Source organism: Caloenas nicobarica, chromosome 9 (assembly GCF_036013445.1).
Source record: "Caloenas nicobarica isolate bCalNic1 chromosome 9, bCalNic1.hap1, whole genome shotgun sequence".
NCBI lineage: Eukaryota > Metazoa > Chordata > Aves > Columbiformes > Columbidae > Caloenas > Caloenas nicobarica.
Genome location: NC_088253.1, coordinates 17,351,292 through 17,366,770, shown reverse-complemented (window position 1 = coordinate 17,366,770; position 15,479 = coordinate 17,351,292). Strand labels below are relative to the sequence as shown.

Below are 15,479 nucleotides of genomic sequence, written 5' to 3'. Positions count from 1 at the left end.
AATCCCTTCCTGCCCCCTGGCAGGTGGCACCCTCACTGCCTGGGGTGCCAGGGCATCCTTCGCTGCCCACCCAGGATGGGGGACCCTGGATCTGGAGGCCACAGGGATGGGATGTGGGAGATGGGACGCCTCCCACAGCAGGGTCAGTGGGGGCTGTGAGCAAGTGGGAGCTTTTAGGGGTATTGGGGATGTCTGGGAGTGACTGGAGGTGTGAGGGGGATGCAGGAGCCATGGGGCAGAGGGGAGGCTGGGGACAGATCAGTGCTCTCAGCTGGCAGCAGGAGGGGCTGGGCTGGGGGGAGCGGGGATTAGGTGGGGTGTGGAAATTGGGAATCTGGTGGGTGCAGGTGGACTGAGCCAGGGTGAGGAACTCAGAGAGATCAGGGACACCAGGGGCGGGCAGGGGGCACCAGGGTGGTGCAGGGGAGACTGGGGCAGGGGGCACCGGGAGGGTTCAGGTGAGCTGGGGTGGGGGGGATGCATGGGGGGAGCAGGGCGGTGCCGCGCCCCGGGGCAGGTGCAGGGGCCGTGGGGCAGTACCGGGGGGGAGGAGCCGGGGCGGGGAGCGGCGGGCGGAGCCCGTGGCGTGGGGCGGGGGGGGCGGCCCCGGCGCGGCCCCACGTGCGCGTGACGCCGGCGGGGTTGGGAGCGCGGCGGAGCGGCGGGGAGCGGTGCGGGGCCATGCAGCCCCCGGCCATGCAGCCCCCGGCCGCCTCCCCCGGCCCCGCCGCCCCGGCCGGGGCCGAGCTGCTGCGGTGGCAGTGGCGGGAGGTGCAGGCGCCCTGCCTGGTGGCCGCCTGGATCCTGGTGGCCAGCCTGGCCAAGATAGGTGAGTGTACCCCCCTCTCCCCGCCTCCGGTCCTCCGGGGCTCCGGGAGCAGCTGCGCGCACTCCCGGGGCAGGCAGGGTGGGATGCGGCATCCCCGGTGGGCACGGGGGTGTCTGGGGCGAGGGGTGCCACTGACTGCCACGCCATGGGTCAGGGGGTCAAATGGCCAGAGCCTGGCTGGTCACCGTTGTCAGCTGGGCTGCGGTGGCCTGGCACCACCCCACGCCACATCCTGCATCCCCTTCCGTGGGATGATGAGTGGTGACGAGGTGAAGGTACAGCCCGAGGGACAATGTGGGAGCCCAGAGCCCGTTTTCCCTGCAAGAGACGGACCAGTGGGTGCAGAAGAGGGAGGGTTCAGGAGAGGAGGAGCTGAGCAGAGATGCCCAACAGGATGTCTCATGCCCCAGCGGCTGGCACAGCACATGCCATCAGCAGGCCTGGAAGCCATTTGGCCCCCTCAGCCCTGGGAAGGGCTTGGTGATGCCAGTGTTGGGCAACATGTGTCCCCAGCAGTGTGGGGACAGGTCCCTCCCTGTGGTCCCCTCCGGTGGGTCATTCCAGATCCTCATGCTCCCCAGCACAGGACCACGCAGCTGGGGGGAGGCTCTGCCGCAAGAGGCTGCGTGGGAAGGTGCAAGGAGGATGCGGGTGAGCTGCTGCAGGGCTGTGGCCCCCACTGGTACCTGGGGTGCTGCATGTAGGTGCCAAGCAGTGTCCCCAGAGGGCTGGTCCCCCACAGTGCCTCTGCCTGCTGTGCTGGGTGCAGGGGACAAGGCTGTGACCTTGAGGCAGGTTTCCTCCCTGGGGGCCCTGATGGGGGTACAGCCCCCCTGAGAGGGGTGCGGGCTCCCTCTTAGCTTGGAGCCAGCTCAAGAAATGCAGGTTCAGGGTTAGGCTGGGGAGTCTCTGAGCAGCCAGGGCCAGCAGCAGCCCTAGGGACACGGGGGACAACTACAGCTGTGACTGCCAGCTGGCCTCTGCCTCTCCCAAGCATCATCAAAACCACTGCTGTGGACCTTGCGCTCCTCTCCTTCTTTGTCTTCTGCAAGGGAGACCTAAAGCATTGCAAGGAATTAACTAAAGGGTGTCATGAGCCTAAAAATACAACCCTCTGTCTGCAGCTGTGCCACCTCCAGCGGCTGAGCACGTCCCTCCTACCTGCAGAAGATCAGAGAGACGATTTATTTCCCTGGCTCTTATTTTCTTCTCTCAAACATCCCTCCAGAGCTGCTCCCCGGGTGTTTTTTCCTTGACGTGCTCCCCCTGTCCCCTTGTCTTTGCCCCAGCAGTCCCAGCAGGTGCATGGGGGCCTGAGCTGGGGTCATTCGCAAGCCCCCAGCCCCACCACGCTCTTCCAGGCCTGAGGTGAGTTGATGGCCACTCTCCCTCTCCATCTGAGAGGCACAGCCTTGATGACTGGTAGCTCTGAGCTGCCTGGCTCAGCACATCTGATAAGTCTGATGGATACTCAGAGCCTGGAGCCACAAGCAACACCCAGACCTGGAAGCAGGTCTGTGGACAGCACCCCAGCAGTGGGGTCCCCAGAGGTGGGACACGTGGTCCCCAGGGCACAGGGGAGCCCACGGAGGAGCTGGAGCTGGGGGCAGAGGATGTCAGGGAGCGGAGGGGGCTGTGCTGGCCGTGGACATCAGGCGTAGGCTGGCGCAGAGGAGCTGTTGTGGTTGCGACGCTGGGCTGCCAGCTCGCAGCCCTGTGACTGCAGGGGAGGAAGCGGCCCCGCGCCTGGGCGATGGGGAAATGACACTGCGGGCTCTGTTCTCGGAGGCGGTCATGATGCCGGGGTGTCCTCAGCCAGCAAACGCCTGGGGAGGGGAAAAACTGGCCTTGGGTGTTGCTCTCCTGTGCAGTGAGGCATCACCCGGGCTTTGGTGCCTTTTCCGTACTTGGTCGGAGCACAGATCTGCTTGAACGGGACGTGGGGAAGAAGGAAATGAAGGACCCAAACCTGCTCCTCACCCACAGCTGTCCCGTGGGCAGAGGTTTGCTGGCAGACAGATGTTTTTCCACCCAGCAGTATCACCGTGGGTTGCAAGCCTCTCTCCTTGCAGCACATGCTCCCTTGACCCTATTGCTTGTGGCACCATCACCTCTGTCTCCAGCTGCTTGTGTCTTGGTTCAGGTCTTTCACCATTTCCCAAGCACTGGAGAAGTGGAGCAATTTTTGGCTTTGAGTCTTCCCAATGGCAAATCCTGCATTATGGATGCTTGAGCTTGGATTGTGGCTCTGAAGTTAATTCACATGTGGCTAAGTTACTGTTGCTGTGGGAACCTTTAATGCTGAAATCCTTGATTAGTGCGTGTAAAATTAGAGCTCATTCTGCCCGTCCCCGCTGGCTGCTCCCTGTGGCGCAGAGGAGCTCATGTGCTGTCATTTGCTCAGGAGGGTGGCAGCATCCTCCCGCAGCCAGGGGATTTTTGGACAATCAGGGTCTTTCCCATTGATGCTGCTCCCTCCTTTGCCCAAGTTTTTGGCTCAAGGGACATAACGATGGAGGCAGGAGCCATGTCTCCATGTCCCCATAGCATCTCTGTGGGCTCTCCTGGGTCTCTCCAGCCAAGCCAGGACAGATCTCTGCTGCATGGGGAGTGCAGATGGGTTGACAGAGTGGGGAGCTGGGATCCTGGCAATGCTCCCAAGTGTGCAGAAAAGGGGTTGGACGCCTCGTTCCCTACTTGAAAACTTCAGAGCTTTCTTCCCGTGGGCGGAAAGCGGTTTCGCAGCGTGCTTCAGGCACTGAGCGAGTGCCATTCACCCACCGGTGCTGCTTTCCCTGGGCTCGCGTGGGGTGAACAGGGCTCTGCCATGGCGTGTGCAGTCATTTAGCAGGAATTCGTCCGGACTGGAGCTCAGCCAGCCCTTCTCTGGGCTGTGGGTTTGCTTGAAGGGCTGTAGTGTCCATGTCACCGCTGCCTCCGCGGCTGAATGGCAGCGCTGGCAGTGAGTGGAGGCAGCTGGGGATGAGGGGGATGCTCAAGGCAGCTGGGCATGAGGGGGATGCTCCAGGCTCTGTGGCCTGGGCGCTTGGCCTCAGAGCGATGGCAGAGCCTTGGCCTCGGGTGCTCTGCGGCTCTTTCCCCTTGAGGAGGTTGGTGATGGAGCTGCAGATCGCACCGCCTGTGCCAGCTGCGGCGGTGTTCCCGGTGTGTTATGGCAGGGGAGCGGTGCTGGGGCTTGCCAGGATGACATGGACAGGGCTTACCACACCAAGGAGTAGCACAGGTGGCTGTGGAGGTCTCAACGAGAGGAAAAGCAGTCCTTAGCCTGCATGTTCAGTGGCAGGCTCAAAGACATCTCTGGTTAGGAATCAGATCTTTGACATTGAATTATCTCCTCTATTTCAGCACCCAGCTGCAGTGAAGGAAAGTACATCAACTAAGAGGTGTCAGGAAAGGAGAAAGGAAAAATATTGGGGCGCCATGACCTCAGTCCCAGGGTATCTGCATCTCAGGGACTCTGGTACCTATCCCAGAAAGGACAGAGCAGGACTGGGACAGGTTCAGAGGAGAATGACAAGGGCATAAAGACATGGAAACCTACTGAAACCTGTTCCTGGGCTCCTGTCCAGGTCTATGCCACTGGAGACAGGACTCTGGGCTAGCAGACCTTATGGTCTGTCCATGGGGGTTCCTAAGGAGGGAAGAAGCCAAGTGACCTTGGGCTGATGTGTGACCACAGCACGGCTTTCTTTCTGATGGAGTGACTTGGCACAAGCAATGGGCACCTTTAATCCAGCTAAAGGGCTTTAGGGACTGGGTTTTGGGTTGGCAGCAGGGCTGGGCTTGCAGCCAAGCAATGGCTCAGAGGCTGCCCTGATGTCCCTTGTACCTGCTCTGGAAGTGCCTGGAGGAACCCACTCCCCAGGAGGAGGTTTCTTTGTCTGGTGGCCAAGTCATGCTACAGAGCTGGGCTGGATGTCAGAAGCAGTGGCAGAACTCAACGATGAGGGGGCAAAACTGCTGTGACCCTCAACAGCCTTTCCCCAAGCACTGCCCTTTGGGGAGCAGCAAACACACAGCACCCTACGCTAGGGATGAGAAATCCACAGGGATGGGCGGGGTTGCCCACCTGGAAGCTGGAATGATTTGAGATTATACAAGATACCCTGGCCTTGGGGACAAGGCTGTCTGGAGGAGCAAGTCCCCTATGCTGGCTGGTGTGACATCCCGATGGCTTGTGCCTGAGCTGCAGGCTCCCTGCCACATTGCTGATGGATGAATACCAGGGCATACACTGCTTGCTTTAAAAAAATATATCATGTTCCACAGCAGTTTAATATTTGGTCCAAACCTTGCATGGAACAAACGGATTATTCAAAGCATCTCTAAATCTGCAGCTCCCGTGCACCTGGTTTTTGCATGCAGGTGGGTTAGCTGGTGCTGAGGAATGTTGTGCTCTGGCACAGACCGGCTGACTGGCGTGTGCTGCAGTGGTTTGCACGCTGCGTGCGATGAGCGACGCATACAGACGCAGACAGAGATGCACGCACACAGAGTTCTTGTTAGCAGCGAGAGCAGAGCTAGGCAGAGCTGGGCCAGGCTGAGCCGATTTTTATTAACAGTTCTCAGTTTATAAGTTTACAGGTACGGGGCCGGACCAAGAGGTTAGACAGGGTGTTTTTTAAAAAAATGTTATCCCAAACACACCACACTCATGTTGTGACTGTTTTCAGTCACATTCCCATGCATATCTTGTGGGCAGCGTTCCGACCCACTCATTCACACGCCCAGGCCCAACATTCACACATCATACATATGGGGGCAGTTTTCCAACCCGAGATATCATTCTCACTGGCCTAGGCTATCACTCACACTCATAAAAAACATACTTCTATATAACCTGTCCAAAGCTATTTAGCTGGAACCGCACATCCTGCCGTTCCCACAGCATGCTGCTCCGTCTGCTTGCTCAGACGGCTGCGAACAAGGTCACCTCATTGCCAGAGCTGAGCATCCTCATCTCTGAGTGGGGTAACGTGTCCCGGTGAACCAGGATGCCTTCGCTTGAATAGCATCTGGCATTGCTTGTGACACTGTGAATATACTCGCTGGCTGCCTTTTTTCTTTTAAGCACAGATACCAGAGGCCATAAAAACCAAAATGCACTGCTGCTTTGCTTGTTAGACAGTGGCTGGGGAGGAGAGGGAGATCCCAAAAAGTTGGGGACCTGAAATCCTGACCTGGGAGCTAGCTGGTCTTCTGGGCATACATGGCCACGAAGCAGCCTTAGGTTCTCCCATGTCCATCCCAGGGTCCATCATGCATCAGCCAACCTTTCCATGGAGCCTCTGGATCTGAGATGCTCTGTCCATATGATCATTTGGCTGAAGCTTGCTTTCTTCTTTTCCTTCTAGTTTTCCACCTGTCAAGGAAGGTGACATCCATTGTCCCGGAGAGCTGCCTCCTCATCCTGCTGGGGCTGGGCCTGGGGGGCATCGTGTTGGCCGTGGCGAAGAAAGCCGAGTACCAGCTGGAGCCCAACATGTTCTTCCTCTTCCTTCTGCCTCCCATCGTCCTAGACTCAGGCTACTTCATGCCCAGCCGGCTGTTCTTTGACAACATCGGTGCCATCCTCACCTACGCGGTGGTGGGCACGCTCTGGAACTCCTTCACCACCGGTGCTGCGCTCTGGGGGCTGCACCAAGCCGGGCTCATGGGTGAGTGCACAGGGCTGCCCATCTCGGGCCACATCCCCAAAAAGATGGGTTGGAGGTGCAAAGCACCCCCAACTTCAGAGCCTGCTGCCTGACCCTGCTGTGGATTCCCAGGAATTATAGCAGGAGAGGGGTCCTGGTGTCCTGGCAGGACCATCAAGCGTGCGGGATAAATGGACCCTGCTTGGCACTGGGCTGACTCATGTCTTTGCTATTTTTGTGGCTGACCTTGGCTAGCTTTGCTCGCTCACTGCCGTGTTCCCTGTCCTTGGCTGGAGCCACTGGCCCTGGCTGGCCTGGGCTGTGTTTTGAGCTCTCCTGAGCCTTGAGGAACTGCTTGATACCTGGACTTGAGGTGGAGCTGCTGAGCCTCCTTCAGTGCACGCCTGCCAGAAGGGCAGCGATACACCTGGATGCCAAAGGGGGACATCCAAGCCCTGCTCCCCTCACGTTGCAGCAAGGATATGCTGAGCCCTGTGTTACCTGGGGGACCTGGGAGGTCTGGGAGCACTCCTGGGCTCAGCCCGCTGCACTCCAAGTTGGGATGCTGCAGCCAAGTCACTGGGAGCAGATGAGGGACAGGCTTGTTTTGGCCTGGTGACTGGGGCTCTGGGGCAGGTGGTCTGCCTGAGCATGGTCCTTCTGTCCTAGCAGATCCAGGCATCGAAGCTGGGCTGATGGATTTCCTGCTCTTCGGCAGCCTCATCTCAGCTGTGGACCCTGTGGCAGTGCTGGCCGTTTTTGAAGAGGTCCATGTAAATGAAACCCTCTTCATCATCGTGTTTGGCGAGTCTCTCCTGAATGATGCTGTCACTGTGGTGAGTTGGAGTTTGGGAGACCCTAATGTGAAGCATGACTTGGGCAGGTGACATCCCCAAGCTGGGGACAGACCCATGCCATGCTCTCTTGGTCTTTTCTTTCTCCTGGGGGACTTTGCCTGCCAAGATAAGCTGTGTCACCTTGCAGATTTGGGGCAGGTGATGCCTCTTCTGCAGGGTCTATCCTGCCCGCAGGTGCTGTCCCTCTCAAGGCAGGGCAATACCCTGCCTTCCCCAAGGTATCTGCCTTGCCTGCAGGTGCTGTACAAGGTCTTCAACTCTTTTGTGGAGCTGGGCCCAGCACACATCCACGCCACGGACTACATGAAGGGGGTAGGTGAGTATGTGCCCCACCAGCTCCTCTTCCTCTGGAAAAGTGTGGGAGGCAAGCACGGGTTCTGTGGGGTGGGCACTGAGCACCACAGCTCTTTCATCTCCATCCCAGTCGTCACAAGCCAGCCGTCATCATGGGATGCTTTGGTGGGGACCTGGGTGGGAGCACAAGGCTTGGCCAACCCAGTGTGGTATGGCCATGGGGCACAGGAGCTGGGCTCGCTTGTTTATGGTGCAAATGAGGCTGGACGTGAGGAAGAAATTTTTTACAATGAGGGTGGTGAAACACAGGAGCAATTTGCCCAGAGAGGTGGTGGATGCCCCATCCCTGAAGACATCCCAGGCCAGGCTGGACGGGGCTCTGAGCAACCTGATCTGGGTGAAGATGTCCCTGCTCATGCCAGGGGGGCTGGACTAGATGAGCTTTGAAGGTCCCTTCTAACCCAAACTATTCTGTGATTCTATGATTCTATGAGTCTTCTCCCACCACCAGCCTCCTTCTTTTTGGTGAGCCTGGGGGGCACAGCTGTGGGGCTGTTCTTTGCCTTCCTCCTGGCCCTGATCACACGGTTCACCAAGCGTGTGCGCATCATCGAGCCGCTCTTCGTCTTCCTCCTGGCCTACGTTGCGTACCTTGCTGCTGAGATGGTCTCACTCTCCTCCATCCTGGCGTGAGTAACGGGGTGTCCCCCAGCAGGGTCCTGGAAATTAGGGCTGCAGTGCTGAGTAGCAAGAGGCAGTGAGCAGACCCACTCCTCCTCCCACTATAGGGTCATGCCAGCTTCTTCTGCCCCTCTGCAGAGTCACCTTCTGTGGGATCTGCTGCAAGAAGTACGTGGAAGCCAACATCTCCCAGAAATCCCGCACGACGGTCAAGTACACCATGAAGACACTGGCCAGCAGCTCAGAGACCATCATCTTCATGTTTCTGGGCATCTCAGCTGTGGACACCTCCAAGTGGGCTTGGGACACAGCACTGGTGCTGGGCACCCTGTTCTTTATCCTGCTCTTCAGAGCTGTGGGTCAGTCTGCCCTGCTGTGCTTCTGGCCAGTAGCACGCAGCCCCTTTCATGCCAAAAAGTGGTATCCCCCAAGAAAGGCTGAGGCGTGAGGCCAGCCATAGCTCCCAGCTGGGGTTTTGCCCCATCTCCAGGAGCAGGCAGGGCTCTGACGGCATCCCAGGCTCTCCTTCTCCTTCTTCCCTAGGTGTTGTCCTCCAGACCTGTGTGCTCAACCGCTTCCGCCTCATCCCTCTGGACAGGATCGACCAGGTGGTCATGTCATATGGTGGCCTCCGTGGGGCCGTGGCCTTCGCTCTGGTCATCCTGCTGGACAGGGCGAAGGTGAAAGCCAAGGACTACTTTGTGGCAACGACCATCGTGGTGGTGTTCTTCACTGTCATTGTGCAGGTGAGGATGGGCACTGTGCCCTCCTCCAGTGCTGCCCTCTTCCCCAGAGCTGGCATGGGGGCCAGATGGGTGCTTGGGGATGTGCTTGGGGCAAGTAACCTCTTTTCAAATGACCTTTGGTCCTCAGTGCCTCCTGGCACCCTATCCATCACCAAGCTGGTGTGTAGGGCCGCTGTGGTGACTGTCACGATGGTGGGGCTGTGGCCCATGTTGTTTCCCCATTGGCCTCTTGTTCTGGCACTGGCTCCAAGAGCAGCACCGGTGTGTGCCTGGCCAGGCTGTTCTCTTTACAAAGCTTCTGATAGAATCATAGAATCATTTTGGTTTGAAGAGACGCTCAAGATCATTGAGTTCAACTGTTAACCCAATACTGGCACTAAACCATGTCCCTAAGAACCTCATCTCTGTGTCTTTTAAACCCCTCCAGGCATTGTGCTTCCACCACTGCCCTGGGCAGCCTGTTCCAATGCCTGACAACCCTTTCAGTGAAGAAATTTTTCCCAATATCCAATTTAAACCTGCCCTGGCACAGCTTGGTGCCATTTTGTTTTGTCCTGTCACATGTTACTTGGGAGAACAGGCCAACACTCTCCATGCTGCAACCTCCTTTCAGATAGTTGTAGAGAGTGATGATGGCCCCTGGCTCTGGGGCTCCTGCCCGGGAAGGGGAGTGCATGGCAGATGGACACAAGCCTAGGGGAAGGGGGACTGAGGGAGTACAACATGGTCTCTGCCTGATGGGACACAGGATCGTCGCCCAGGTCCCAGGCACAGGGGGTTGGGCTGGTAGGGTCACACGTGGCTGGCACAGCTGCTGTCTCTGGTCACTTCGTGCTGCTTCTGCTCCCTGTACCCCAGCCATGTACCCTCTCGCCCTCCCAGTCTTTCCCTTTGCCTTCTCCTGCCATTCCAGGGCCTCACCATCAAACCCCTGGTGACGTGGCTGAAGGTGAAGCGCAGTGACCACCACAAGCCCACGCTGAACGAGGAGCTGCACGAGCACGTAGGTGCTGGCACCGGGGATGTCCCAGCTCCCCGCACCGCCAGGGCTGGGCGAGGGCGATGCACGGCCTCAGCACCCCTGGGGCGCCCGCGGCCTTGCCACCGCTCTCACCCTCCTCTCCTCACTCAAGGCCTTTGACCACATCCTGGCAGCAGTGGAGGACATTGTGGGACACCACGGCTACCATTACTGGCGGGACAAGTGAGTGTCTTACTGCCAGCCATCAGGTGGGTGGGGAACACGTGCCAGCCATGGGGACATCGCAGGGTCCCTGCTGGAGGACATCCCTGCTCTAGGCAGAGCAGCAGGACCAGGAAGGCTTTATGTCTGTCCATCAGTTATCTGGAAGGGGACCTTCTGGCTGCTGTCGTGCAGCAGACTGAGGTCCCGAAAGCATCCCAGAGAGAGGTCGGGCAGGTGTGGTTGAGGATGCTGCGAGAACTGGCATTGCTTGTCCATGCCAGAGCTGCTGGGGGGCCGCGGGGTGTCCGTGGTGGTGGTGACGGCCATGGCCCCGTGCCTCCCCATGGATGGAGCTGCGCTGGGCACTGAGGAAGGAACAGCCCTGTAAAAGCCTGGGCAGTGTTTATCTGCAGGACAGTGACAGGAAAAGGATGGGAAAAGCCTGTTTCCTGAAGGGGAAACATTCCAGCGGGGCAGCTGTCCCCATCCCGCTTCCATTGCCTCCCACAGACCCGCTGGTCTCTGGCTTCCCCTTGGGTGGGAACAAAGGGTCCGCGTGTCCCCTCCCCGCCGGCTGTCCCTGGCAGCATGTCCCCAGGCACAGCCAGGTCCTGCATGCCCAGCCTGCTTTCGCCATGCTTGGACACTCAACCTTGCATGGGCAGGGGGTCCCTGGCTCTGATACCCCATGGGAATTAAACTGCCTGTGTCCTCACATCATGGCAGGTGGGAGCAGTTCGACAAGAAGTACCTGAGCCAGCTCCTGATGCGGAAATCTGCCTACAGGCTGCGGGACGAGATCTGGGATGTTTACTACAAGCTGAACATCCGTGATGCTATCAGCTTCGTTGACCAGGTTGGGACATGTGGTGGGAGCTGGGTTGCAGGATGGTCCCGACGAGCTGGCTGACGTGGGGTGGCCATGCCCCCCTGTATGACCACACATGTACCCTCTGGCCAGGCAGTGGGGCCCCCCCAGCCCAGCTGGGTCCTTGCTGCCCCAATGCCAGCTTTGTCCTCCCACCTCCCAGGGCGGCCATGTGCTCTCAGCTGCCAAACTGGCACTGCCCTCCATGCCCAGCCGCACATCCATGTCAGAGTCATCAGTCACAAACCTCCTGTGAGTAGCAGCATCCCTCTGAGCCCCTGGGCAGACCTCGCTGGACCCCCACAGCTGCCCTCTTCCCTGGGGGGTGGCTTGTACCAGGGCTGGTGGGATGCAGGCATGGAGCCCAGCATCTCCATCTCCCTGCAGGAGGGAGAGCGGGAGCGGCGCCTGCCTGGACCTGCAGGTGATCGACACGGTGCGGAGTCGCCGGGACAAGGAGGACGCTGCCATGCACCACGTGTTGCGAGGGAGCCTCTACAAGCCCCGCCGGCGGGTGAGCGCTCCCCGGCCGTGGCGTGCGGCTGACCCCAAGGGTAGCAGCACTCGTAAGAGGAGCAGGGATGGAGGATGCTCTGTAGGGCTAGCTGCTCACCCTGTGTCTCTTTGCCTCTCCCTCGGCCAGTACAAGGCCAGCTACAGCCGTCACTTCATCTCTCCAGATAAACAAGAGCGCCAACATAAAGAAATCTTCCGTCAGAACATGAAGAGGCGGCTGGAGACCTTCAAGTCCACAAAGCACAATGTCTGCTCCTCCAAGAGCAAGGCCAGGCTGAAAGAAAAGGGCAGGAAAAAGGCAAGTGCTCCCCAACCTCCTGCTCCCTTCCTAGCTCTGAGATTTGGCCTCTCCCAGGATGCAGACAGTGAGGTCCTTTGGGGTGGAGGTGAGGTGCTGCAGGGCATCGGCAGCTCCAAAGCCAGCGGGGAGAGCGACTCATCTCATCTCAGTGCTGCGTACACTCCACATGAGCACATGGGTGTCACATGTCCACGTGTCCCCACCATGTCAGTACTGCTGTGGGGTGGCTCTTCCCTGGCCAAAGCAGTCCCAAGCCATGGAGGAGCTCCATGTTTGTTTTCCAAGAGTGCTCAGCATGAAGTAGCCTGAATGTTGGTGCAGATCCAGGTTCAGAAGTGTGGCACTGCATCTTAAATTGAGTCTTAGGTGTCTTCTCTCATTTGGAGGCTTTTGAAGCCATTGCAGCTGAGCAGTTTGTTGTAGGGCCACGAAGACCCAACATCTAAGGTCTAGGAACCACTGACTGCCAGCTGCCATCTCGCTGGGGTGGGAATCTGTGCCCCTGGGGTTACCCTGGCTTGCAATGGTCACCTGGGGTGGGATTATGGGTTTGCATGGGGCAGGTCCCAGCCAGTCCCTCTTCCTTCACAGAAGAACATCTCTGTGACCAGCGATGCTCCCAATGGGAAGACGCACAGAAATGTCCCCTGGCAGGAGGCGGGTAAGACTGATGGCAGGTGAGGTTTGCAGGTCCTGGCAAGGGGACCTGGTGAGCTGGGATGGAGCAACCTGCTGTGCCTGCCCACTGCCAGCTTGGTGGCACAACAGCACCCAGGGTTGCACCAGCAAGTCCTTCTCCTGTGGGTGCAGTCCTTCCTCCACCATGTGCCACATCCTCCAAACCAACTCCCTCCATCTGACTGCAGCTCCTGTCCTGGTGATGGTCAGCTCAGAGGAGGAGGAGAGCGATAGCTCGGAGACAGAGAGAGAGGATGACGAAGGGATCGTATTCATCGCTCGAGCCACCGATGAGGTTCTTCAGGGAAAGACAACTCCTGGTAGGCCCTGGTGCTCCTGTGTCAGCAGGTAGCTCCTCCTTCCTCCACCTGGAGAGCAAAGTTGACTTGGTCTGGGCAATACCATAGTCAGCAGAGCATGAATGGGAGAATCACTCTTCTGTGTGGCTCTGGAGGCATGGCAGAGCATCCCTGAGCTTCCTGGTGGCTCTGCATCCCTGGGCCAGCTGGCCATCCTATGGTGGTTGGTTTTGTAGTGTTTGCAGGGCTCAGGGACAGAGCAAGAGCTGGGCAAGATCCCTCTCACTGTCTCTCTTTCTGCATCCCCAGGCAGCCTGGATGTCTGCCCCAGCCCTTGCATCATCCCGCCATCGCCCACCTTGGCAGAGAAGGAGCTGCCGTGGAAAGGAGACCAGGCTGATCTGGCTGTTTACGTCTCCTCGGAGACCACCAAAATTGTGCCAGTGGATATGCAGAAGGCATGGAACCAAAGCATCTCCTCCCTGGAGAGCATCGCTTCCCCCCCAGGCATTGAGAGCGGACCTCAGCACAGGAGATTCGCCTGCCCTGTGCTGGAAGAGCAACCCCAGCCTGCGAACCAAGCAATGTCGGAGCAGAGCTCCTGCTTCCAGTTCCCCAGCCACATCTCTAAGAGCGGCCGGTCGCAGAGTGACAGCAGCCCTGATGGTGCTGAGCTGCAGGAGCTGCAGCCTTTGATGGCCACGGAGGAGCAGGGCAGGATGGTGCCCACCACGGAGCCCAGGTGGCTGATGTTCAACAGGGCGAGCAACCTCTGAGGCAGCCTGTGGATGGGGAAGGGACCGGAGGCTGCAGACGGGCTGTGACTCACTGACTGCTCTGCTGTCTTGCACTGCAAAGCTTGTGTGTGTCTCCATAACCTCCAGGAGCAGCAGGAGAACCCAGTACTCCTCCAGGAGCTGTACTCCAAGGTGGGCTTTGCCCATACACCTACTGATGCAAAACTGGTTGATAATTGGGCTTTTTGCTGCAACAGCAGGTACCAGCCCCCACCCACCTAGGGAGGCACAGACCCCAAACCTCATTCTTCCTCTTTGGTTCCTACACATCTCTGCAGCTGGGAGGCCAGAGATGTTCTTCCCAGGGACTGGACTCGATCCCATCGTGGCTATGCTGCCCTGAGGTGTGGGCGTGCTTGCTCGTGGCTGCTCATGGATGTATGAGAATGAGCTGATCTCCAGCCTGGCTGTGAGTAGGAGACCTCTGGGGAGAGAGCTGGGAGCAGTGGCCAGTGCACAAGATCCCATCCACATCCAGCGACTGAGCTGTTGACTTCAAGGTGGCTACAGTGCTGGTTCCTCACATCATGCATGGAGCTCAACCAGGAGGGCAGAGATGGGCTCCTCACCACGGCAGCTCTGCGTTCTCTGGGTTATGGAGGTACCGCAGATGCAAGGCCATGACCTTCTCAGGACTGGGAGCAGCGCTCCTGGGGTTTGGCTCCACCAGGAGCCGGGCTAGTGAACCTGCACGCACAGGGACTCCTCCAGCAGCCAACCTGCTGTGCCAGCCTCACGCCTGTTGTCTGGATGTGTTCCCAATAGTTGCGATGTTCAGCTTTCTGGCTTTGCTAGGAGGCAGCTGCCCTGCACAACATCCTTGGCATTTATCCTGCCCACATCCCAGTCCCTCCATTTGCCTGGGGCCCATCAGCTGGGAGGGCTGGTCATGGTGCGAGGAGTGGAGCCAGCAGCAGGTATGAATGTACACCAGGAACAGGGGTGATGGGTGAGAGCTGAGTGCACCTTTAAAGGTCTGTCCCCAACACCTGCCTCCCAGCCACCCCTGGTCCCTCCTAAGAAGGTGGTGGGACCTGGTGGCAATGGCCCACAAAGGGAATTATTCCTGGTGTGAGCCCAAGGGCCAAGAATTTCTCCCCAAGAACTACTCAGCATGTGAAAGCTCAGCACAGCAGCTGGGCACTGGCAACACGGGAGGGTTGGGGATGCACCTTTTAGGGAAGAATGGGGATTTGGGCTGTTAATGCCTCCAAGCAGGTGAATAACTGCCTGTTCCAGCTATGTGGGCATGCAGAGATGGCAGGTGTCAAGGGGACATGGAGATGCATGGGGTGAGGGAGCCCAACATAGGGCAAGCAAGCTGGCAGTACCCCTGGTACAGTCAGCAGGGCTCAGTGAAGGCCTTTCTGCTCTGTACCTGTCCCACCAGATGAGCATGAGGTTTTTAAAAGGTTTTTCTATAGTTTCGCGTTTCTGGTATGCCTTATTCTGGTTTTGATTTCTGATATTGGGCCATACTAAATCTCTAGCTGGGTCAGTGTTTTCTGTAGCCATGGGCACAACAAACGACTCAAGACTTAATATCTTATTTGCAAGAATATTGTTTTAATGTGAAAATATATGCAGAGTATTTTGTAATGTTCAATAAACAGATTTGGAGCAGGCATCACGGGCTGGTCTCTCTGCTGTCTGGGAACTCCTGCATGTCCTGATTCCTGCAGCTCCTGGTTGGGTTCTCCCTTGCAGGCACCACGTCCCTGTGCTTCTCTGCTCTTCTCCACCCAAGGCCACAGCCCCCCTTACAGACTC

General features: G+C 58.3%; 1 protein-coding gene across 2 annotated transcripts; it reads left to right on the top strand.

Moving 5' to 3' along the window:
- The first annotated feature begins 109 nt into the window (after positions 1–109).
- On the top strand, positions 110–15,186 carry SLC9A5 (solute carrier family 9 member A5). 2 transcript variants are annotated; one of them, XM_065640712.1, is made up of 16 exons: positions 110–142; positions 6,205–6,507; positions 7,159–7,322; positions 7,581–7,659; positions 8,149–8,326; positions 8,457–8,677; positions 8,862–9,064; positions 9,978–10,067; positions 10,198–10,268; positions 10,977–11,106; positions 11,282–11,370; positions 11,506–11,632; positions 11,762–11,932; positions 12,527–12,596; positions 12,802–12,933; positions 13,222–15,186. In XM_065640712.1, exons 1-16 carry the CDS (start codon positions 112–114, stop codon positions 13,686–13,688), a joined length of 2,526 nt encoding a protein of 841 aa, XP_065496784.1. In that variant the 5' UTR covers positions 110–111; the 3' UTR covers positions 13,689–15,186. The 2 variants fall into 2 exon arrangements, with proteins under 2 accessions (XP_065496784.1, XP_065496783.1); XM_065640711.1 differs by lacking the exon at positions 110–142 and adding an exon at positions 647–829.
- The last annotated feature ends 293 nt before the right edge of the window (positions 15,187–15,479 follow it).

What these genes read in the sequence shown, in the direction of transcription:
- SLC9A5 (XM_065640711.1), top strand. Translation starts at nt 682, where the DNA reads ATGCAGCCCCCGGCCATGCAGCCCCCGGCCGCCTCCCCCGGCCCCGCC. An exon ending in CTATCAGCTTCGTTGACCAG is followed by an intron (nt 11,107 to 11,281) that starts GTTGGGACATGT and finishes CCCACCTCCCAG; the next exon opens with GGCGGCCATGTGCTCTCAGC. An exon ending in AAGAAAAGGGCAGGAAAAAG is followed by an intron (nt 11,933 to 12,526) that starts GCAAGTGCTCCC and finishes CTTCCTTCACAG; the next exon opens with AAGAACATCTCTGTGACCAG.